Consider the following 23,419-nt stretch of genomic DNA (forward strand, 5'->3'; position numbering starts at 1 on the left):
GTTGCCACAGGAGCCGAGCCTGCAGCGAGGTGTTACCGTCGCCGTATCACCAAAGCGCCGCGCGCCTAGCCGAGAGCTGCCGCCTCGGCGTTCACCCCCGCGAGCAGCACGCAACCTCGGACCTCGCGCTGCAGCCACGCTGATCCGTGTGCGTCGCCGTCGCAGCCCCGAGCCGCCTGCAGCTGCCGATGCCGCCGGCCCAGCAGCCCGAGACGCCCGCAGCCACCGAGCCAAGGGCCGCAGGCCACCCCCGCGCTGGCCGGTGAGCCGCCGCTGGGCCTAACAGCCCCGAGCCGCCCGCAGCCGCAGGCTATCCCGCACTGGCCGGCGAGCTGCCGCAGGGCCAAGAAGGCCCGAGCTGCCCGCAGCCGCCGAGCCAAGGCCTGTCCGGCAAGCTGCCGCCGACGTCGCGTCAATGGTCGGAGACTGCCTCAAGATCCAGATGTAGACGAAAAGAGAAGGTGAGAAAGAGAGGCAGGAATGGGGCGGCCTCCAGCCGGCGGCCGCGGCGGCGGCCCCCCGAGTCGCCTCGCGAGACGACGCGGGGGCAAGGGCTGGGCTAATCAGACCAGATCTCAGAATATATAATCCACGATCACGCGTACAGGCAGAGTTCATTCCCCGCGTATACAGCGTATTTCAAACCACACTCAACATACGTTACCATTAGCCCACCGTCCAATCTACGTGTGACGTTATATTACTGATGAGTTACTACATATCACTATCTGGCAGTACGTAGCTAGTCCACGCGGCAGTATATTTCGTGTGGAACTAATTCAAAACTGAAGTTCCATGAAATTGTGTAGTCGTTTACTCCGTTGATGCAATAAAGCCCCAGCCGGCCAACGTAGTCGTTTACTTATTCTAGCGCGGTCAGCCTGCCCCAATATTTAGTTAGCAACTTAGCTGCAGATTATTGCTAAAAAAACTTAGCTGGCCATTATATCTTGCTTATATTATAATTTTTTTCAAAGTTTCTATAAATGTGATTTTAAGGATTGTTGTTGTCCTTGATAACAGAAACGACCCGTTACAAAGTTGCGCATTGGATTAATAAATATCTTAAAAACCTTAACAAAGTGATTAAAAATGTATTTTAATTTCTATAATACACATGTTTGTCGAAAATTCCTGCACTTCTGCAAGATGTGTATAATTTAATTTATTTTCCATAAACATAACCGACCTCTTTAGAGTAAGACTCGTAGGCACCAACATGGATGATGCAGTGAAATGTCCATGCATGCACGTCGTACGCGGTCGGGACGACACAGGGAAACTGTTTCGTACAAGTAAAAGCAACCTAAAGACTTAGGCACGAATCTTAACGAGAGGGTATTTATAGAGCAATCATTCAGGGACAATGTAATCCACACACATACCCACGTTCCGGTAGAACACAAGGCACCTGCAAGATGGAGCCGCTGAGCAACGTGCGCACGATCGTCGGCATCGCGCAGGACATCCTGGCGGCGGTGGAGACGGCGAGCCGGAACAAGACCCGCTGCGGCAGGGTCGCCAGGCGTGTCCGTCGCCTCAGAGATGTCCTAGAGCTGGACGGGGCGGAGGCGGGGACGACGACGGACGCCGCGATGCGGAGCCTGCTGGAAGAGTTGGAGGAGGCGCTCTGCCGCGCGCTTCAGCAGGTGCGCAGGTGCCAGCGCACCGGCTTCCTCCGCGCCCTCGTCGTCGCCGGTGGGCGGATGGCAGATCCGCTCGACGAGGTGGAACGCGACATCGACCGCTGCGTCCAGGACCTTGGCCTCGCCAGCTATGTTCGGATCGCTCGCCTCGAGAAGCGTCTTCGTCAGCAGAGCGTGGCCGCTAGCAGCTCGGACGACGAAGTCGCTACCGCTAGCGTCCCCGATGACAACAAGGCCGACCGCAGTGGCGCGGAGAAGGATGATGAAGAAGACGCTACGGCCGCTGAGGACGTGACGGCGACTGGTGTTCCACTGCGCATGGTGGCTGCAGGCATGCGCGAGCACGGACACGAGATTGTGATGCTACCGTCGCACGGCCACGCCCACGGCTATTGCTACTGGCATTTTTCTCATGGCCATGCCACTGGCACGTGTGATTGCTGGCACTACTATGCTGGTTGCCCATCCGACGCCGCATCCTACTACATCCAGTACTCGCCGTACCCATCCATTTTCAGCGACGACAACCCCAACGCCTGCTCCATCATTTGAGTTAAACACGTACGCCGCATCAGAGTAGCAAAGTTCAGGAAGTGTAAATACTGTTTGTATCACTTGCACACTCGGATAGTTCTCCAGCTAGTTTTATTTTTCACTGTTGCATTAGGATGAAAGCATGATTCCAGGAATTGCAAATTTTGTTATTAAGTACACACTCAGATAGTTGTTTTTGAGCAAGTCATATTCAGAAAGGGTTCGGCTGTAGGCGCTCACTTGTAAGTGTTGAGGTCAGAATATTTTTCCGTAATCTAAAAAAATATTCAGAAAGGGTGAGCTTCCCTTCTTTATTACATTTTGATATTTTACAGTCAGTTGGGATGGCGAGGCATCTTGATATTTTCACATTCAGAGAGACCAGAGTCGAGTGATGGGTCCATGTAACAGCAAGACCTCTTTTCGAGACATTTTAGCATGTAGGCAGTGTTAGATAAGATAGCAATTTCGCCAAGAAGCAAAATTTTGTGATAACCCCATAATACTCTGCTTATTTGATTTCATTCACAACCGACAATTTATACGAGAACAAGAAACAGAGCAACAACTACCTCTGCTTTCAGTTGAACCAAACTAATGGCACAAAATCACGTGCTGATCTCAGTTGTTTTCACTATCTCTTTTACCACTCCGGTTGCCTCAGATTCCTGATCACTACAGGATTGTGCTCCAACATCAGCCAGCAATGTTGATGCGGTCGAGGTGGAACCCTGTAGCATGTGCATAACAAAGATGAACGGCAATAGGATGGCAGATAATTTCGGCAAGAAGGCGAACTATCTGATTTTCTCGACACAATGCACACAACTTTTTCCAGCTAATAGTAACATAGCCAACGATCTGTGTCTAAAAAAATGAATTGGAATTGAAGTAGATTATAGGAAGCATTACCCTTGAAGACGAATGAGCAATGGCCTCTCTTCGCTTCCTCTCCTCTCTGGATCTCAGCGATTCCACAGGAGTATACACCTGCAACCAAATTTTACATCCTCAAAATCATCAAAATCGATCCGCAGAAATATATCGAACGGATCCAAAGATACAGGACGGTGGGCTGACTGACCTCGGGCATCCCAATGAGGCGCATGAGCTCCGCGACGAGCCTTCGCTGCTCGTCCGCACGGCGCTCCCACTCCGCCGCCTCCCGGTCCAGCGCCTCCGCGCGGCCATCCATCCCCCGCTCCGTCCGCTCCCTCGCCTCCCGCAGCCGGCCCCGCCGCTCACGCGCCCTCTCGAGCTCCTCCGCCAGCGACACCTCTGCAACCGGAACCACGGCCACACCGCACTCAGCCTTCACCCGCGGCTTCACCACCACCACCGGCGCAGGCGGCGGCGGCGGCGGCGACGGCGGGAGCGGCGGAGGCGAAGCGGCCAGCCTCGTCACCGCCTTCGGCTTCGCCTTGGGCTTCGGCGCGGCCTTCCCGACCACCACCGTGGACGCGGCCACGTTGGTGTCCCGCGGCTGCAGCGGCCGCCGGACCGTGGCGCCGGTGGCGACGGCCAGGCCACCGCATTTGGCTTCTATCCCCATCGGCCTGACGTCTCGAATCGCGTCTCGGTCGGGGATGACTCGATTGATTCGACGAGAAGGAAGGAGGCGTCGTTGTTGACGGGTTTTATTTGGGGGGATTTGGACTTTGGAGGGTCCCGGGATTCGAATTTGAACTCTGCGGGGAGGAAAGGAAAAGGACGGGAGGGATGAAGTAACCGTCTAACGGCTAGTAAATCGTCAGCGGGGTGGGTTATGGACGGTTGTACCCCAGGGGAACGTGGCTGGAGGCGGACAAGGTCGAGGGGTAGTTTCGGGATAGGCTGGGCTTCGAGTTGTGCCGTGCGGCGGAGTGGGTGATGCGCTGATGACGCACTTGCGCTTGGGATTTCGGGTGCTTTCGGCGGTGGTGCTGCTGCTGCTCGCCCGGCGGGGTCCGGGGGCTTTCGGGGTTTGAAAGGATTTGCTTTTGTCCCGATACGCAAAGCGGTGGATCTCAATTCTCAACAATCTGGTGGGGGTGCCCCCCCAAAAAAAACGATCTGGTGGGGCGGACGGATGGAAAACAAAATCTTAGAGAGAAAAAAAAATGCAATCGCTACCGCGCTCCTCCACCGGGCCGTCCGTCACGCCGCCGCTCCCTTGCCCAGGCAGGCCGCAGCGCATCGTCGTTGGGTGGAGCTCACGGGACCGCGAGCCTCCCCCACCAGACAGCGCCGCCGTGGGGGGCCGCTCGCGAAGCCGTCGTTGGGCCCTGCCTCCTGCCGCCGGCTGCCGCCTGGATTTCGCCTGCTCCGCTGCTGCTCCGTCCCACGCGCGCACACACTCCCCCGATGATTGGATCTGCAAGCGAAGAGATTAACGAAAAAAATGGGGAAAGAAAATGGATAGAGGCTGGGGGAGAGAGTGTTGAGCGGCTCGTTGAGCTTTAACTCATGTGGGTCCCGCGCACGTGTAGGCTAATTGGACGGCCGGGGGAATCGAGCACTGTGCTCGCGTGTAGAATCAGCTTTGCGATTTCGGAGCTAGGAGATATTCCCCGAAATACAAGCTGCGTAAAGAAGTACTCATCCATCCTAAATACAAGCTGCGTAAAGAAGGGTCTTGTTTAGTTCCTAATTTGGGAATGGAAAAATTGGCATTTTGCTATAAATGTACAACTGTAGCGTTTCGTTTGTATTTGTGAATTATTGTCCAAATATTGACTAATTAGGCTCAAAAGATTCATCTCGCAAAGTACAACAAAACTGTGCAATTAGTTTTTAATTTCGTCTACATTTAGTACTCCATGCATGTATCGCAAGCTTGATGTGATGGAGAATCTTCTTTTTGCATAGTGTCAAAGTTGGGAGTTTGGATGAAACTAAACATGGCCAAGTACTCGTCATCCTAAATTATAAGTCATTCCAAGAATTTTAGAGAGTCAAAGTATCTCAAATTTGACCAAATTTATATGATAATATAATAACATTTATGATGCCATCTAAGTATCATTAGATTCTTCGTCAATTATATTTTCATAGTATACCTATTTGATGTCATAAATCTTTATAATTTTCTCTATAATTTTGGTTAAACTTGAGATACTTTGGCTCTCCAAAATTCTTGGAATGACTTATAATTTGGGATGGGATGGATGGAGTACAAATTATCTTTTGGCCATATTTTGGGATGTTAACTTCATTTCCGAGAAAATTTATGAATACCAAAGTTGTACATTTTTTCGTGCGACACAATTTTTAACTCGATTTGCCTCATTTGAAGTTCCGATGTGGCATATATAACGTCTGGAAGGAAGTGATGCGAAAAAGGAAAGTCTGGACTAATCAAATTTTGTGGAAATCAAATTCTGTTTAATCCTCAAGCAAATGGCTCGTGCTAAGGAAGATGGAGCACGCCTCAAGCCTCCTCAAAGGTATATATAAATATGACCTCTAGGTGTCTTCAATGCAAAATTCATTTACCAGAACTTGATGAAATAGAGGGACAAACACATCATAGGGAGTTGGGGGCCGCTGCAAGTTTTCAGAGTTGTCTAGAAGATGGCTTAGGCCAATCCCTAGCTGCTATGGCCTCCCTATGCGGTTGTGCTATAGCGGAGTTTAGGAGCTAGTAGTGGATCATCGATGGTATGTACTTGAAGGTGATGATCTAATACATATTATGTGAGCAATGTTCTTCATGTCTTCCGGTTAGTGACTCGACGTCTCCTTTTATGCTTTCTACTATCTTGAATATGCTTTTTCTTAGTCTTGCTGCTCATTAGGCTATCTAACGTGCTTTATGTAATCATCGTGATTAGATTTAGTATGTTAATCCTTCATGATAGCTAGACACGTGCACTTGTGGATGTGCCCTTGGAACTTTTTGCGCTGAACGGTAGAATCGTGACAAGATCTTATGCTTAGTAGGGTATGAATACTTGAGAGGTAGACCAGAGGTAGTAGTTCAAAGATTGCTTTATGGTGTTCTTGCTCGTTAGCTAGAATTACAACTAGAAGGCGTTTGGGTCGATTATCCTTGGTGGTTTTATCTCCTTGTTTATATCTATGGATGTGATCTACTTGTATTAATGGCATTCATATTTTATCAGATTAACCCTTATATGCAATCAATGCTTCATGATTAGGATTGATCCGTTATACTAAATATAAAACCCTAGTCAGTTTACTGCCAATCCACGGATTAATAAACCTTGGATGGAATACTCTAAGGGAAAAGCAACGATGATATGTGCGCTTGCAGTTCACAAACTGGCGCGCTAACAGCCGCTAACAGATGCCCCTATGAATTGTTATTCCTCGTGTTTTGGTAAAGAGCTTTTTTACGATGGATAATACTAGACTATACTAGCATTCAAAAATGACTAGTATAAAAACATCCAATGGTCAAAATTAATTGTATACTACTAAAATATCACCTGCGGTATGGGTAGTATACTTGAGTATATGTAGTATAAGGGTATCATGGTAAAAGAGCACAAATGGCATCACTATAATAGTTTTTGACACTAGCATAATGTCTACAAGATCATTCCATTTTGAATCTCACTTTTTACAATGTATAATTACTAAATTATCTATAATAATGGATGGTTAGATCTTCACTGTACTATAAACCAATAAGTGGTAGCATTGTGTACTGTAACTCTTTATGCTTGCTGCTGCATAGGAAACCTGAGCCTATTCTTGAATATTTTTTTAATACTAGTATTATGCTACTTAAAGCTTGCACATTTACGGATGGTGACATGGACCTATCCCATTCCTTGGGGGCAATTCATGAGTTTGCAGGGTACGAGTCTATTTGCGCTCATTATTGACACACTTTTGGTACCATTTAAGTGGCATTATTGGACTTATTCTTATACTAATCGGCCACTTGGCACCTGAAATAACCTATATTCACATATGTGTTGTGTTTTGGACCATATTGCAAAATTATAGAAAATGTCCATAAATAGAGGATTTTGGTACAAGTTCGATTTGGACCTGAACTTTGGATATTGAAAGACATAATCAGGAACATTGAATTGCAGGCACGCAACTATCTCCTTCATCCGAAGTCGATTGGGGCGAATTTGGTAAGAAAATTGCATTGCTCAAAAAGGTCTACAACTTTCTTATGGAGCTCTCGGACGTTTGAGGCTTGTAGAGGGCGAGCCGATCGGCCCAAGGGGGCCTAGGCTGATCGGCCTTGCCAATTTTCAGCCCTAATATAATTGACGTCCCATTTCACCGGATGAAGGACTTCGACGATCCTAGGGTTTTCTCCAGATAATTCACCTAGAAGGCATCCCAACCGACACCGACAACTACAAATACCCAGGACATTCAACAGGAAAACCCACCTGACAACTTGAATCTCATTTTGACCTAGCAATGCCATCACAAGGTGAGGAACAGAGATTAGATTAGATACCGTGATGATGAACATCGGTGGAGGTCAGGAAGCTTGAAGAAGACCTCAGGCTGATCGACCTAAGGAGCCGTAGGCCGAATCTTCAATGACGATGTTCTTTAGAGTCTCCATGACCCCTTTGTGCATCAAGCTCTGTAAGATAATGGGATAAAGCATCTGTTCATTCCTAGGCTTGAATGGATCCTTGATATGTAAGTACTACATGTACATTATGCCTATCAATGCTTCATGGACTATGTCACTGCAATGCTTTATTTACATATATGAGTGCATCATATCTTGGTGGTTAGCTTAACTTTGCGGATGCATTGATATAGATATGTGGGTGAGGTGGTTGATTACCCTTGTGTAGTGACAGTATACAGGAGGGAAAGGCCCGAACCAGAACGTAAGCACTGTGAAGCTAGTGAAGGCAACACTCTTTTGCGTATTAGATGCATATTCATGTGAACCTAGATCCTCGGGATGAAACAACAATCTATCTTTGCTATCTTGTATCAATCTCCGTATTTAGATTAGTTTATGTCCACACATATCCATCTGGTTACTTTTGTTAGTAATAAGATTAGTATAAAGTGAAAGCATGCATTCCACTTGTTCCACAGATTGATAAAATCTTAGGAAAATACCCTAAGGGAAAATCTACAACTAATCCGTATGCTTGCGGTTCATGATACCAATAGATTCCGAGCACGAGTTCAATCACAACTGTTGGTATGATTGATGGTTGCACTGCTACGCTCATGTGATGCCTATGGAGGAGATCGAGAAGATGGAGATGATGAACTGAAGCTTAACTATCATTGCATTGGATTTCCTTTTGTTGTTTAGGCCATGGGGCATATACCAGATTGATGTAATAAATAATATGTATTGTTATCATGGTATGGATGTAATATTATACTGAGATGAGTTCTATACATCATAGGTTTAGTCCAGAAACTATCACGTAGGGAGTTGGATTCTCAATCACGAGAATCTGGTTCATTTCAACAAATTGCGTGGTTCTTTTGGTATCTTATATCTTGCATGTATATATGACATAATTATTTATATCTATGCTTTATTGAATATGTTACCATAGTGACTACCTTTCCCGTATTTAGTAGAGGATATAGTGATGTAAAAAATCTGTCAAATAGTACAGATCCATATCCATTGTGGCTGTGATGACTCCAAGAATGACATTCCTAAAAACTCAAAAAGTAGGTATGCAAGTGGGGTGGGCGGCCGCATACCCGCGTAGCACCGCAAATCAGCCCACGTAGTGGAAACAGCTCTATGCGGCACACCGTCGTGGTCGGCGGCACCGCTGAGGCCGCAAAGAAACCGTAGAGAAGGCCGCGTCTGGCTTGGTATCCCCTTCTTCCGTGCTCTATCGATGACATCTTCATGCTTCTTGGCTCCAGCGTCATAGCCACCGTCACCTCCCGTTGCCAGCGGATCCACTACTAGGCCCCATAAAACAAGAAAGGAGACGTAAAGCTTGACGCGTGGCATAAAGCGCAGAAGTGCAGCAGCCATCTCGTGATGATGCGGTGGCATGCAGGCTACCGCAAAAGCTGCACAACAATTGCAGCGTTATGCGGGCTGCCACGTCATATGCTCTTTGCGGCTCGTGCGGACGCGGGGCAGGCAGCCGCAACCTGCCCCTGCTTGCAAGCCTACCCAGAAGTGAACAGATCAATTGTCAATAACAATGAGAGCTCCCAGCAAGGATTTTATTTGTAGGGGAAATACATTATTTCTCATTCTAAAGGTCCACCGCAGGTGAATTTCCCCTCAACACTAATCGGGGAAACCGAATATATATTCTTGTTGGGAAACCGAATATATATTCTTGTTGTTCATAAAGGCAGGCTGATCGATCTTCTTGAACCTTTGATGCTTTACCATCCTTGTTAATAAGTTGAATATTGCTCAATGATGCAGCTTTTGTATTATTTGGAAGGAATCCACTTCCCATTAGAGCCATCTTAGTTGTACGAGTCACCACAAATCCACCGAGTCTAATGTTATCTGCTTTGTCTCCAAGGCTAGTGAACAACGATTTAGGGAATTGTCCAATTAAACATGGTTCTGAGTTGATTCCAATGTACACCAACCAATCTCTTATCTCATCCTGGAATTGTTTAAACATCGTGGGTATTAAGGTTGATAAAAAATTAATTGAATCTTATTATTCATGCATAGGCATAAGTTGCATAACTACTGAAGAGATAAACATAAGTAACATATTTAAAGAATATGTTAAGTATTTTATACTCGTATTAGGAAAGGCTAAAATGTCCCACTACCATGATAACTTTCATGATGATAGTATGTTTCAAATCATAGAGTTTGAGATAGCATCGATGACTCCTCCAGGAAGGATATGCGAATTATCATCAATCTTGTATCCAGGACACATTAAATTGTAGCAACCTGTCGCTTCATAACCATCACTCTATATTGTCATCATCAGGAAGTTAGCCTCAGCAAAAAAAATAAACAAATTGAATGGAACATGGAAGGTGCCTTACCGTCCAATGAACATAAAAATGTGTTTTCGAATCACTATATAAGCCTGGCTCAACCTATAAAGGAGTGTGAGCATTAAGAACATAATTAAAATATTATAGTCTTGGCAAGAATTATATATTTTTTCTTAATAGAATCCGGTGCTGGTGGGGATGCAAGGGGTTTTTGCTATTAAAAATAATATTTAGATTTGTGATTCGAAAAGCAAACACATAAACATATCAGCATCTAAGGTGTCGTTGTCAAGATTAGCGGATCAAGACTTAGACTAGTAAATTTCTTTTATGCGCGTAAGCCTCAGGTGGTTGCGCGGGAGATACGGGTTTAGACTGGTTCGGGCAAGGGAAGCCCTACGTCCAGTATCGAGGATGCTCGTGTTGCCCACGCGGGGGTTCTGTAGTAGGGGGTTCCAGATGGGCGAGAGAGGGACTGGTCCCAAGTCTCTTTTGTGCTTGCGCTCTCAAGGAGAGTTGTGGTGTGCTATCGCTTGTCTTGTGGGAGAAGAAGCCGATCGATCCCCCTCTCCGGCCCTGGGTTCCTCCTTTTATATCGCAAGGGGATGGCCGGAGTTACAATTGGGATCGGGTAAAGAGGACTGTAAAGAGTAAAATGTAGAATGGTAAAAGGTGCGGCAGGAAGGAGGAGCAAGATCCTATGGCGTCCGACGCCTCTGCCGGCCCTTGACGAGTGCTGGCGCGCATGCCGGAGGAGGAGGTCGCCGTGTGCCAAGTGTTGTTGCTCCCTGCAGATAGCCTGTTCGATGCTTCGTAGGTGTCAGATCATGATGAGGGCGTTCCGTCGTTACCCCAGCGTCCGTTAGGGAAGACAGTGGATGCCGCTGCTCAGGTGATGGCTGCTGAGAGGGAGAGCGTCACATCTGTGCTGCGGGATGCGCGGGACCCGAGGGTGTGTGGGCCCCGAGGACAGGCCGCTCTCTCCTTTGCTCCGGTTGGCGCAGGCCATGAGTACCCCGCGGCGAATGGGAGCCGGCCGCCGGCACTGTAGCCTGCATAGGGCGGTCGTGCACGGGTACTTGCGCCGGGTTGCGTGAGGGGCGCGGTCGCCCTGCCCTCTGCCAGATCTGCGGTGCATTTATGGCGAGGCCGACGGGGGGACCCACGGGATTTTGTCTGTCTTGCCCATGTGGGCCACATCCGAGGGGGATCCCGGCCCCGGAGGCCCCAGCGCGCCCGACTCCTTCGCTTGGGGTCGGACGAGGCGGAACTTCCGTGGCACAGGGTCGGGCGCCCCCGACCCTGGGGTCGCGGTCGGGCGAGGCAGAAACCTTGCGGAGGGGGGTCGGTCGTTCCCGATCCCGGCGTCTTGATCGGGCGAGGCAGAGTTTTGATCACGCTTGGGTGGGCCCGGGCCTCCGTGTCTGTCTCCTTAAAAGGTGTCTTAGGGGATCGTTAATATTTCCCCCCAACATAAGGGGTGTTTGGATACGAGGTGCTAAACTTTAGTAGGGTCTATGTTCGGATGTTAATTAGGAGGACTAAACATGAGTTAATTACAAAACTAATTGCACAGATGGAGTCTAATTCGCGAGACGAATCTATTAAGGCTAATTAATCCATCATTAGCAAATGGTTACTCTAGCACCACATTGTCAAATCATGGACTAATTAGGCTTAATAGATTCGTCTCGCGAATTAGACTCCAACTGTGCAATTAGTTTTGTAATTAGACTATGTTTAATACTCCTAATTAGTATCCAAACATCTGATGTGACATGTGTTAAAGTTTAGCAGGGGAACCCCCCTAAATATGGAGGAGAACAATTACATGCCACCCAACATTAATTGCATTGTGATTCCATTTTGTCTGATCACCAAGATTGTTAATTTGAACAAATATTCCACTCCTTTCATCTTTGTCTATTGGGAAACCATATACATCACTTGTTACTTCAATGCCATAGTAATTCTGTGAGTTCATCGTGTGTGTTGCAATTTGAATGAAAAAAAATGGAAGCAAAATCAGTAAATAAAAACAAATAGTTGCTTGCACCAATAATATAATGGAATGCACACCACATCAATAATATATTGAAATACACACCAAAACTTCTTCTCGGTTAGTCATCCCACCAAATACATTCCTAAATTTGTTGATCTGCTACAAATAACTAGGCAACCAGGTAGTAAAAGGAAGTTGGAAGACAACCTACCATGGCATTCTTCAAAAGGTCAAGAAAATGGGACCGAGGGCCAGACTACTATACCCAAGCTGCTGAAAGCGTTTTATCTCAGTGAGGCACCTTTTCTTTTGTGAGAACTAGGAGATATACCACCGGGCAATTCACGCATTCTGTACTGACTAGCTATTAGTTGGGCATTTCCAACCTATATCTCAATATTAGTTTCTATTCCACTATCTTTTTGCTTAAGCATAACTCTTGGACAACTCAAACTACTATGAAAACAAAATATAAGTCAACAGATGAATCAAACTTACATAGAAGTATGTTGCACCTCCATCAAGTTGTGCATTTTTATCATTGGGTTGTTGAATTGTGTGAGATCCATTCACAATAGGAAAGAACAATGGATCCACATGACGCACAGTCAATCCCTCAACATCATCTTCTAGAGAAGTAGAATCAAGATCGCCCTACAAAGAAGCCAAGGGAGAAAAAAAGAATAATTTGTATTGTTACAAATCGTCATGGAAGAAAAACAAAATAATGAGTACAATTCAATACAAATCCCTCAACCTGATTGAAAGGGTAACCGCAACAATCAAATATGTTGCAAGTAAAACGTAGAATGCTTGAAAGCATAATGAAGCTAGAAACTTTTCCCATGTGCAATACTATGGAGCAATAAACAACACAATGTGAAAGATCTAGTAATAGAAAGGTCCCATTTATATAACGAAACTTGTGAAAGGTAATCAATATCTGCATTGATTCCCATGCAAAAATATTTTATTAGTACAACAATTGATACTTCCAAGTAGAGGATTTGGTTCACATTAATTATAGATATCTTAAAGATTTGATTTTGCAATGTGCGGATATTAATTTCCATTAAAAAGATTTGATGTGTAAGATAATCAATACTGCATGCACTAGTTTAAGTTTGAGGTTGATTAGATTGAGATTAATATTCCACTAGAAATCCAATAAATACCAGATGACACATGCAAATTCCATTTTTCATATCCACAGTTGACTTAGTAACTTTGACTTTGCGGATTTTGACCTTAATTTGATAATGTTTTTAAAAACTGATTATTGAATAATATTAAAATTTAAAATTTCATATGGTTATCAATGCACAAAAGTTGTGGTACAGTACAATGCTTTAGTTTAAAACTTTAACGATCCAAATGCCCTTACAGTCATACTCATAGTTTTATTGTGGGTTTCTAATAAGTTGATTTGGTTTGTTGGTCCTGTGCTTTTTGTTGTGAATTGTTGTCAAGATATCCAAAACTATATCTTTTGGATGACAATCAATGGGGACAATCTAAACCATGAGGAGTGCATGAAATAATATAGATTAATTATATCGTGCACCAAATCTTTTGGCTGGCAATTCATTAATGTAGAAACATCATATAAAAGATTAGAACATTAGCCATTAAAAGATGACTTGTCTATTACATGCATGTCAGTTAAGCTAACAGAATCAAATCGGACCTAACTGAGACACTATGGCCTCGCATGGCAATAACTTAATCTTTTATCTTAACAAGGCCTTGCACACATAGCAATTGGATCAGTGACGTCAGGCCACTATTGCAATAGATGGGTAGGACTTAACCGAGACAGCATCAGCTTGCAAGTTATAGCTTAACGCTAAAGATCTAGCAGCTAGTGACACGTGGGGCAAGTAAAAAGATCTATCGGATCTAATAAAGATAAAGCAATTAAATCATGCAAGGACAATCTTGCCGATACAATCAGATAACTTATGAGCGCTTGAAACAACTAAGAGATTGATACGATTCAACTTAATTAAATCAAGCAAACTCGATAACTAGCTTTGCATTAACAGATCAAAATATCGAACCTAATCGGGATAGTTCTGGTAAGATAATACAAAAGTTGATAAAGACGAATCTTACAAGCTTGCCGGAGGTTGAAGCCGATGCAACCCTGGTTACTAAAAGAAACTTGTTGAGAACTAATCTAAAGCTACTTGTTGGGTTTGGTGGCGTGAAGCCGAAAAAAGATTGTATTGATGAATTGATGATTATTCGAGTACAACGCCTTGGGATTATATTTTTATACCCTGGAATAAGCTAAAATCCTAGTTGGTCATAATGTGATCTATTACAAAATATCCTGGAATCTACCTAAAATAAATCTCGACGCTTTCCCTTATTTGGTGGAGACGTCGTGCTTATCTTGGACTCCTTCTCAGATTCCATCGGCTGCTGGAACCCTATCTTCAGTTGTTGATCTTGGTCAAAAACCGGTGTCAATAATATATAAATAATATATAATTAGAACATTCAAACCATGGATCTAGGATCACTTGCATATGCTTCCACTGCACAAATGGTATTGATCTAGTGTGATCAAGATAACTATGCACGTGCTCGACCTTTTCCCTCCCCAATATTGTCAATACACGAGCGTAATCAACCACCTTGCAACAAGCACACTACGAAGAATCATGTCGGATGAACAATAATCATAAGACTAATGCAAACCTACTAAAATTTCTGACCAAGCATGATAAATTATAGATTAACTACTGTGATCATGACTCAAGCGTTGTGATTACATATCAAGTTCACTTTACAATCCTAGGGACAAACAAAGACTTACTTCATGATCTTCCACATCATGACAAACAAAAATGGGGGTTTGAAGCCTCTAGAGAGTAGACACATCGAAAGGGATGACTAGGGGGAGCAGGAAAGCTCCAGGACAATCAACTTGGGCACGCTAGGCCGATCGGCCGGGCCTCTATTCACCTTCTCCTAAGGTCTCTCATGACCCTTGCTCTGTAGATCCAAATCCATCTCTTTTCATGATCTTGCGGCGGTCGTGGAATACGAGAAGACAATGAATGTGAACCTCCTCATGTGATCCATCAAGGGAAATTTATATTTCTCCTCCAAGTTGGTTAGAAGGCATCTCTAAGCAAATAGGCCACATGGAAACCCTAGGATTTGTGCATACCTCACGCGCCGAAGGAATGGAGCTCGATCAGGGACCAAAATAGGCCAGGCTGATCGGCCTATAGGTGCTTGGCCGATCCGCCTTGGTGTTGATGGTCCTTAAGTACCAATTCTAACCATCAATTCCTGCATAAAAGACATAAAATATGAGCACAAAACATTGTGGTAGGAATTTATTAATAACTGACGGGCATGTACCCCAGGCCCACGAGTAGACCTTGAACGGCCCACTAAGGAACGTACTCGGACATGATCAAGGCAAAGGGATAGGCGTATCCTACTCGGACTAGTTAAGTATGTATATGGAAACTACTCGGACCATACCGAGTAGAACTCTGTAATTGTACTCGACTAGGACTCGGACTTGTAACCCTGCCCTCCCGTGTATATAAGGGTGGGCAGGGACCCCTCTCGAACAGAACAACTCCAAGCGCATCTAAGATCAATACACACAAACACACAGGACGTAGGGTATTACGCGATCTAGCGGCCCGAACCTGTCTAAATCATGTTCCTTGTGTCACCATTGACTCCTTGATTCTCGACGGCCCTTACCGCATAAAAGACCACCTAGGGTACCCCATAGGCGGGTTGCTGGTCCAAAACACCGACAGCTAGCGCGCCAGGTAGGGGCGCTTGTCGAGTTTCTCAGCGAGAGCTCAATGGCAACAGTCTTCATCAAGCCTGTCTTCACCATCGAAGCGGGCGCAACCTTCGTTTTTGGATCCTGGCTCTGCATCGCTGACGGCGCTGGATCGTTTCGGCGCTAGATCATCAACGTCCGGGAGATGAAATCAGTCGATTCGGCCAGGAAAAACCAAAATTTCGAAGTCAACAACCCCGAGTTCGACTACATGTCGGACTCGACTTCAATTCGGACTAGTTGCTTCTAGTCACTTCCCGACTCGACCTCGATTCCAAAATGGTTTCCATACAGACTCCGCAATGCAGCCGAAGTCTACCAAAGTTTCCTCACCTGAATTCAACTTGAACACGGGAAGGACGAAGAGGACGACTCCGACTCAGATTACATCCAGGAGATCCCACTGTCAGGACCAGCCCAGGGACTGGTAATAACTTCGACATCACAAGGCAGATTCGTTCACTGGCCAGGAATGAGACCATCCCTCGCCCACGACTACGAGTCACGCCTTGTCGCTCACATAGACAACCTCCCATACTAGGAAGGCGTCGCACTCACGTCAAGCCGTGAGGAAAGTTCCACAGAAATTACAACATCAAGCTCTGGAAGCTACTACCCAGACAGAGAAGTCTTTGTTATTACTCAAAATAACAACCCGGGTACTAGCCAGAACAGAACCCCTAGGCGATTAGCACAACTCGACAACGTCTCAGAAGACGAGTCAACAGCTAACGCCTCACAAGACAAAACTTCCGATCAAAGGAACCAAAGAAGGATGCGCAATGCTACTCGGGCCGAGCGACGCCAGATGCTGGCTACAAACATTCCTATCACAAACCTTGAGAGAGCATTTGACGCAGTACAGGCTCAAGAACACACTACCCCACTTGCAGCAATTGCCTCTATCAACCTTATCTCAACACTAATTCCACGAGACAGAGACAATGAAGTCACAACTCAGCTCGCACAGCACGGCAACGGACTAATCGCACAACTCGCAGAACAAGCTTACAAGCTACTCGACAAAGAATCACCGATCCCATCTGTTCCCCGCATCGCAGCTCATCAAGAAGGCAGTAGGGGTGCTGGAATTAACAATAATGATGTACAAAGAAATGACAACGAAGTCGTCAATCAACCTCAGCAACACAACCAAGGTTCGAGTAAACACAATACCCTAATATGCCAGAAGGTTGTTGGAGAAGTCAGCTACACTAACTCCATAAAAAGTATTCGCCCTACTCGCAAAAATCATGAAGTGTCAAATTTCAGTGATCTACGAGAAATAATCAACAGTCGGCGTGAGCGAGAAGTCGACAACTACAACCACTTTCCTGCTTTCACAAACCGGGTAATGAGGACAAGACTACCCAACAAGTATGACGGCAAGCAAGAACCCATTCAATGGCTATGATGCTACTCACTAGCAGTCCAAGCAGCCGGGGGCAATAACGACACCAAAATTATCCACTTTCCCATATGTTTGGAACCAGCACCATTGACATGGCTTGAGTCACTCAAGCCTAGATCAATAGATTCTTGGGAAGACTTGACAAAGGCTTTCAATAACAACTACGCCGGCTCCATGGCTAGACTGGGTAATAAGATTGACCTGAATCAGATTAAACAGAAGGAAGGTGAAACACTACACGACTACTTGCGACGATTCTTCGAAAAGAAGGCCACTATAGTAGACATTTCAGAAACAAACGTCATCGAGTGCTTTCAGAATGGACTCTACGATTGACGAACATACCAAGACTTCGGTAGACGACGACCAGCTAATGTCAAAGACCTCAAAGTCATGGTACAACAGTGGGCAGATGAAGAAGACAAAGAGCGAGAACGGTTCGGCTCCCATCGCAACCGTGGACGCGACAACAACAACAATGACCAGGATAGAACTCGGCACAACGATACTCGAAACAACTTCTTGAGTAATCAAAATCGCAAGCGGAAGCCCGACAACACCGTTGCTGCTATGACTAACTTCGGGAAGAAGGGATCCCGCAAAAACGACGAAGGGCCAACCTTCACCGAACTACTCAAAAAGCAGTGCCCATGGCACCCGACTAGCAAACACTCGGCAATAGACTGCTACAGCATGTGCCGAGTAATGCAAGACTTACCCGCACCCCCCTGAACACTACTAGGGAAGTGGTCATCAATGACGCTCCCCTTTCGTCACCGAAGACTACACAATCGTCACCGACTACTTTCTGTGACGAAGTGGTGACGAAAACAGTTTCGTCATGGAATGAGCGTCATTGATTACGTATGGTGACGAAACGTCCATTCTTCGTCACAGATGTGTTTTCAATCAATGACGAAACGTGCATCGTCACAGAAAGGATTTCATTCTATGACGAAAGGTTTTCGTCGCCGATGTTCCCTATTTTCGTCATAACATACCGCTCTGTTAGGCTGCCAAACGGCGTTTGCTACGCTGGCAGCTGACGTGTCCCACCACGTGGCAGTGACGTGGCTAATGACTGGACTGACACGTGTCGCTGAGTCTACTGGCACGTGTCGCTTGCTGTGGCAGCTGACGCGGTTGTCACGTGGTGGATGACGTGGCCAGTGGATAGAATGTCCACGTGTCACTTGTTGTGGGGGCCACGTGGCATCCTGTGATTATTCAACGTGTCGCGCTGTTGTAGCTTCTCATTTTCGTCACAGAACAGCATATGAAGTCATCACAGAACAAAATATACAATCGTCACAAAGACAACATTTCTGCTCAGATGGTCAGTCTGATTTCATTAGAAAATACAAATAATATAGACATCACCAGCAGCTAACAGATCCAGTATTCCAATTACCATACAACTTAATCAAGACTACTAAACTCAGTTCATCAGCAACTAAACTCAATTCAACAAACTCAGTTCACCAAACTTAGTTCACCAACAGTACAAACATATCACATACCATGGATTTCATCACTACCAACTTAAGTGCTAAACAAAATGACCAACCACCAGCAGGAAACTAGAAGCACCAGCTTGCCAACAACTCAGTTCACCAAACTTATTTCACCACCAGCTCATAAGGATTGCATATCCATCAGAAGCACCAGCTTGCCAACAACTAGAAGCTACAGTTTGTGGTCTTGGCAACCACCAGCAGCGCTCATGTCAAAGAAGCATTGTTGAGGGACAAGATACGCTTGAGCAGCGCATTGTTCTCCTCCATTGCCTTGGTGTTAATCTCAGTCAGCTTCTTCATCTCCTCCAGCTCTCTTTCTGTCCTCGCCAGCTTCTCCTCAGCTTCTTCACTTCTCTTCTTGAGATCCTCGAGTTCATCTTGTACAACAGCCTTAGCTTCAGCTGCTAGTTGTTCCCGTAGCTCGATTTCATTTGATGATGATGATGCTTGGGAGGTTCCCACTGGTTTGATGCCAACACTCTTCAGGAAACTGTTTGAGCTATTCTTGGGGAGCACCTGGGACACAACCTGCACACTTGATACTCTTGTCTCACCTTCAGCCACAGGTTGTGCCCTCAAAGCTTCCATATTAGTCTAAAACAACAATGATCCATCATTAGTTGATAATTATTGCATTAATCTGAGGAGGAAATATAAGTCAAGATGTATTTTATAAAATAAAAACAGCAAGATGTGTACTAGAGGTAGAATAAAATATAGCATAAAGGACAAAAATATGTCTCTATTTCAGTAGCAGATCAGCACCACAAGCCAATCCAATGAAATGCAATGATTCTATTGTACTGTTACCAGAACATGATCAGCCTGATCAGCATGCTTGTTTCTAATTGCTACGGCTGCAGCATCACTAAGCTTAAATATTTTAGTGTAAAATTCAAAGTGATGATGTAGACTAGACATCCTTAAGATTTAGATAGCAGTGCTAATTTTATTTGGAAATTCAGATAGCAATGTAGCATGTAGTATTAAAGTCAGAACCCTTGCAGTAAAAATCTAAAAATTGTAACCTGGTATATGCATATGCTTGTACTTGTAGTGTAAATCTGAAGATTGTGGCATCTATGAATAATACAAGCCAAATTGATTGTGACATCAGAGAAGTATCAATGTGGATTACTCTAGTGTTGTCAAACTTTTGAACAATTCATTCTCTAATCAATCTAGATACAGTTTCAAACTACATATAATCAATCTGGATAACCAATTGCAGCCATTCTCTCTTATTATCATCAACTAACATGCATGGATACTTGTTTTTACTTGTACATGACCATCTCAACTATATTTTTGTAATCAATAATCCTAGCAGGGTGGGTCTAGTGATGGAGCTAAAGGTGATTTTACAACTTTATTTTTGTAATCATCAACTAACATGCATGGATACAGATGCAGAGACTTACAACTGCTTCTCTTGCTGGTTCACTAAGACCATGTTTGGAGCTGGTATGGCAGGAAGTGAAGGCCTCCACCACATCAAGTTCTTCATGGGTATCTGTGCTAGGTTCTGCATTGTTCCTCTGATGCTTCTGTTTCACAGAGAATCAATTGCAACAAAGTGTCATCAGTCTTATGATACAAAGTCAGTCTTATGTAGATAATCAAATACTTACATATGCATGTAAGTGTGCCACATAGCTGCGAGAACCCGTAGTCTGATGATACTTGACTTTACCACGATTCAGCTTGTTCTTTTCACTTGTTTCCTATAAGAGAATTAAATGTCAGATGAGATCATTGGTTAACATTGAGAAGATAATTTGGAAACTGACTGAGAAATGATAAATGACAAGAATAAAATATACCATGTTCTTTGGATCAGACCACTTTGCAACTAGTGCCCTCCACTGTTCATCAGACATGCAGTTAACTGGAGAAGTTTTGCTAATCTCATTAGCACTTACACCATTGAAGTATTTCTGCTTGAGCCGATAACGCCTTTGTCGCACCCCAGAGCGCATCACATCGGTGCAAGCATCGTCTGTCGGCTTGTCGTTAGTGTTAATCGCCAAGCGTCCCTAGTCATTTGACAATTCCATAAGTTAGTTAATTTAGGTTTAGCAGGTCTACAAGTTTACCAAGAAAACAATATTGCACTTACAGAGAGCTTTCCCACAAAATTTTTGTAATGTTGATCATCCTTCTTATATAATTTCCAATGTGGTAGCACAGGAACCTTATCCCGAATGATGACACCAGCCTCAGATGCAAACTTGGCTGCTTGAACAGGTTCATGAGGCCTTTTTTTCCCTTCAGCAACAGCTACGGGCATTCTCCTTCCCATAGCTTTTGTCATCCTGTCCAGCTGTGTTCCCTTGGTGGGTGGCCTGGGTCTCCTTGGGGCTCTCTGTGCAGGAGCTACAAAATATAATTTGCAGTTAAATGATTTAGTTTCATGGAAATCAGCAAAAGAGTTGATCTATTTCAATGATAAAGAAACAATAACTTGCCTTCAGTGTCTACATCAGCATGTATCATGTCTTGAGCACCAGCTCCACTATCTTCCTCTGTGGCTATAATGTCCTCAACACCAGTTCCATTGCCCTGCTCTGCATCTGTAAAAGAACTTGGTGGTATTTCATCTTGACCATCTGTAGGAGCATGTTCACTCTGCCCATCTCTTGCTGACAGTTGAAGCCTTTTTGATGTTCTTAATTCGGCCCTAGTAGGTTGCACCTGCGAACCTTGAGGTGCCCTCACTCTCTTAGTAGCCCTAACTCCCGGAGCCATGTTGGAAACTCTCTTCTTCTTTGAAGCGAGGACTTTTCGCTTATAGCCTGCAGGACACTGTGGGAAAAATGTAGTAAGTCATGTGCATTAATAAACAAGAGCATATATTAAAGATCATGTAAGAAAGAAAGAATAGGTATCTACAAAGCAAGGGCATATATTAAAGAACAGTTTAAAAACAATCTAATGCAATGCAAATTTTTCCTAGCCAGTATTTTGAAGATAGAAGAAGCACCTTAGTGGGTTGTGGCTGCTCATCAGATTCAGTGTCATCATCATCACTATCTCCTTGATCATTGTCCTCAAGGAGAAATTCCGATGAATCCGAATCTTCACTATTTGTTTTCTGGTTTGCTGATTTTTTCCCCTTCTTTGTTGTAGGTTCAGGTACAGAATTATTAAATTCAGTAGATAGATTTAGCAGTCCAAGTGCTTCAAACACCTTAGCATTCTCCGCTATTTGTGCATCCCGCCTTCTCTCATAATCAGTTTTTTGAGGTTCTTTACTTTCATTTACCCTTGTATCTATTACAATAAGAAAGTACAGCAGTGAAACAGTGATTGACGTTAACTTGCTACTACCAGTCCATGTTGGAAATTTTAGGCAGTAAGAAATTTCATTACCAATGCAACTATAAGAAAGGTGACACATTCAGATCAGTGACACAAGAAGTAGTTATGTTCAGTTCTGAAAGTCTATTCCCATGCTGTCTAATCTAGGTGTTTCTCACCAACGGGTTGTAAGGTATTAATACTAAGGATCATGCTTATATGGACACAAGAAGTATTAACACAATCATAAGGGCTCAAAACAATAAGGAATACTAGCAGTGCCAAAAATTAAGATTGTCAATCCTTTCGAAATGCCTAAGTTAATTATCACAAGAGGCATACCAAAAGGGTCCCCCACGAGTTAATACAAAAGGATAGTATCCCCTACATAGTCAGATGTGGTGTGTAGGTGGGATGGCAAGGAAGCTACGCGCGAGGCTGGAGGTTGTGGGTTCGAATCCCACGAACCGCGCACGCGCATATTTCGCGTGAAAAATCGCGTGACTTGTGACTTGCGACTTGTGGGGGGCTGCCTAGGAGCTCCGGAAATTTTTTTTTTGCAGCGTCGGCGCTCTCAACCCTTTTATCCCGGATGCATGTTGTAGGGTAGTAATACTAAGGATCAAGATTATATGGACACAAGAAGTATTAAAAAAATCATAAGGGCTAGCATCACAACTATCAGAGTACAATCAGTATGATTGCAATACAACTTCTAAGGATCAGCACATATACAATATGGCACTGAAATCCACTCGACCACACAGTAAGATATGGAATCAGAAAAAGTACAGGACATGTATAAATAAAATAGCCATCTTGCTACTGTAAAAGTTTGGGCTCAAAACAATAAGAAATACTAGGAGTGCCAGAAATTAGGATTGTCAATCCTTTCAAAATGCCTAAGTTAATTATCCCAAGAGGCATACCATTATCATGATTTTGGAACATCATAAATACACAACCACTATTATGATTCAGCCTCTTATTCAACTGCTACTGCACCCATTTTAAAAGATCTAGGTTTTACTTTACTGCGCAGTGCAATTGATTTCAGATAACTAAAACAGGAAAGGATAAGTGGATAACAGCCACAAAAATTCATCAAAGTGTTGTTGCATTGTACTGTGTTGTTGCATTATATCTCATGTATTGTGCACCTAAACCAGAGCACCAACAAAATTGTAGTACTACTTGAACAAATAACAGAACACGTTGTGGCTTACCTTGATCTTCTTCTGCAGACCTCTTCCTACCTTGACCTCTTGTTGCCACCAT

The 23,419-nt window shown here is 44.5% G+C and overlaps 2 protein-coding genes across 2 annotated transcripts; both read right to left on the reverse strand.

The window, feature by feature from the left end:
* Nucleotides 1-2,664: 2,664 nt before the first annotated feature.
* LOC117847539 (uncharacterized) lies at nucleotides 2,665-4,652 on the reverse strand. Its single transcript, XM_034728755.2, has 3 exons — nucleotides 3,265-4,652; nucleotides 3,093-3,170; nucleotides 2,665-2,911 (listed from the first exon to the last, which is right to left on the reverse strand). The coding sequence occupies exons 1-3, from the start codon at nucleotides 3,730-3,732 to the stop codon at nucleotides 2,789-2,791; spliced, it is 669 nt and encodes a 222-aa protein (XP_034584646.1). The 5' UTR covers nucleotides 3,733-4,652; the 3' UTR covers nucleotides 2,665-2,788.
* Nucleotides 4,653-18,358: 13,706 nt separating this feature from the next.
* LOC140222217 (uncharacterized) lies at nucleotides 18,359-23,419 on the reverse strand. The gene is made up of 8 exons (XM_072292403.1): nucleotides 23,368-23,419; nucleotides 21,825-22,114; nucleotides 21,310-21,646; nucleotides 20,961-21,217; nucleotides 20,665-20,877; nucleotides 20,473-20,565; nucleotides 20,263-20,385; nucleotides 18,359-19,435 (listed from the first exon to the last, which is right to left on the reverse strand). Exons 1-8 carry the CDS (start codon nucleotides 23,417-23,419, stop codon nucleotides 19,046-19,048), a joined length of 1,755 nt encoding a protein of 584 aa, XP_072148504.1. The 3' UTR covers nucleotides 18,359-19,045.

The sequence above is a fragment of the Setaria viridis genome, chromosome 3 (assembly GCF_005286985.2).
Source record: "Setaria viridis chromosome 3, Setaria_viridis_v4.0, whole genome shotgun sequence".
Taxonomy (NCBI): Eukaryota; Viridiplantae; Streptophyta; class Magnoliopsida; order Poales; family Poaceae; genus Setaria; species Setaria viridis.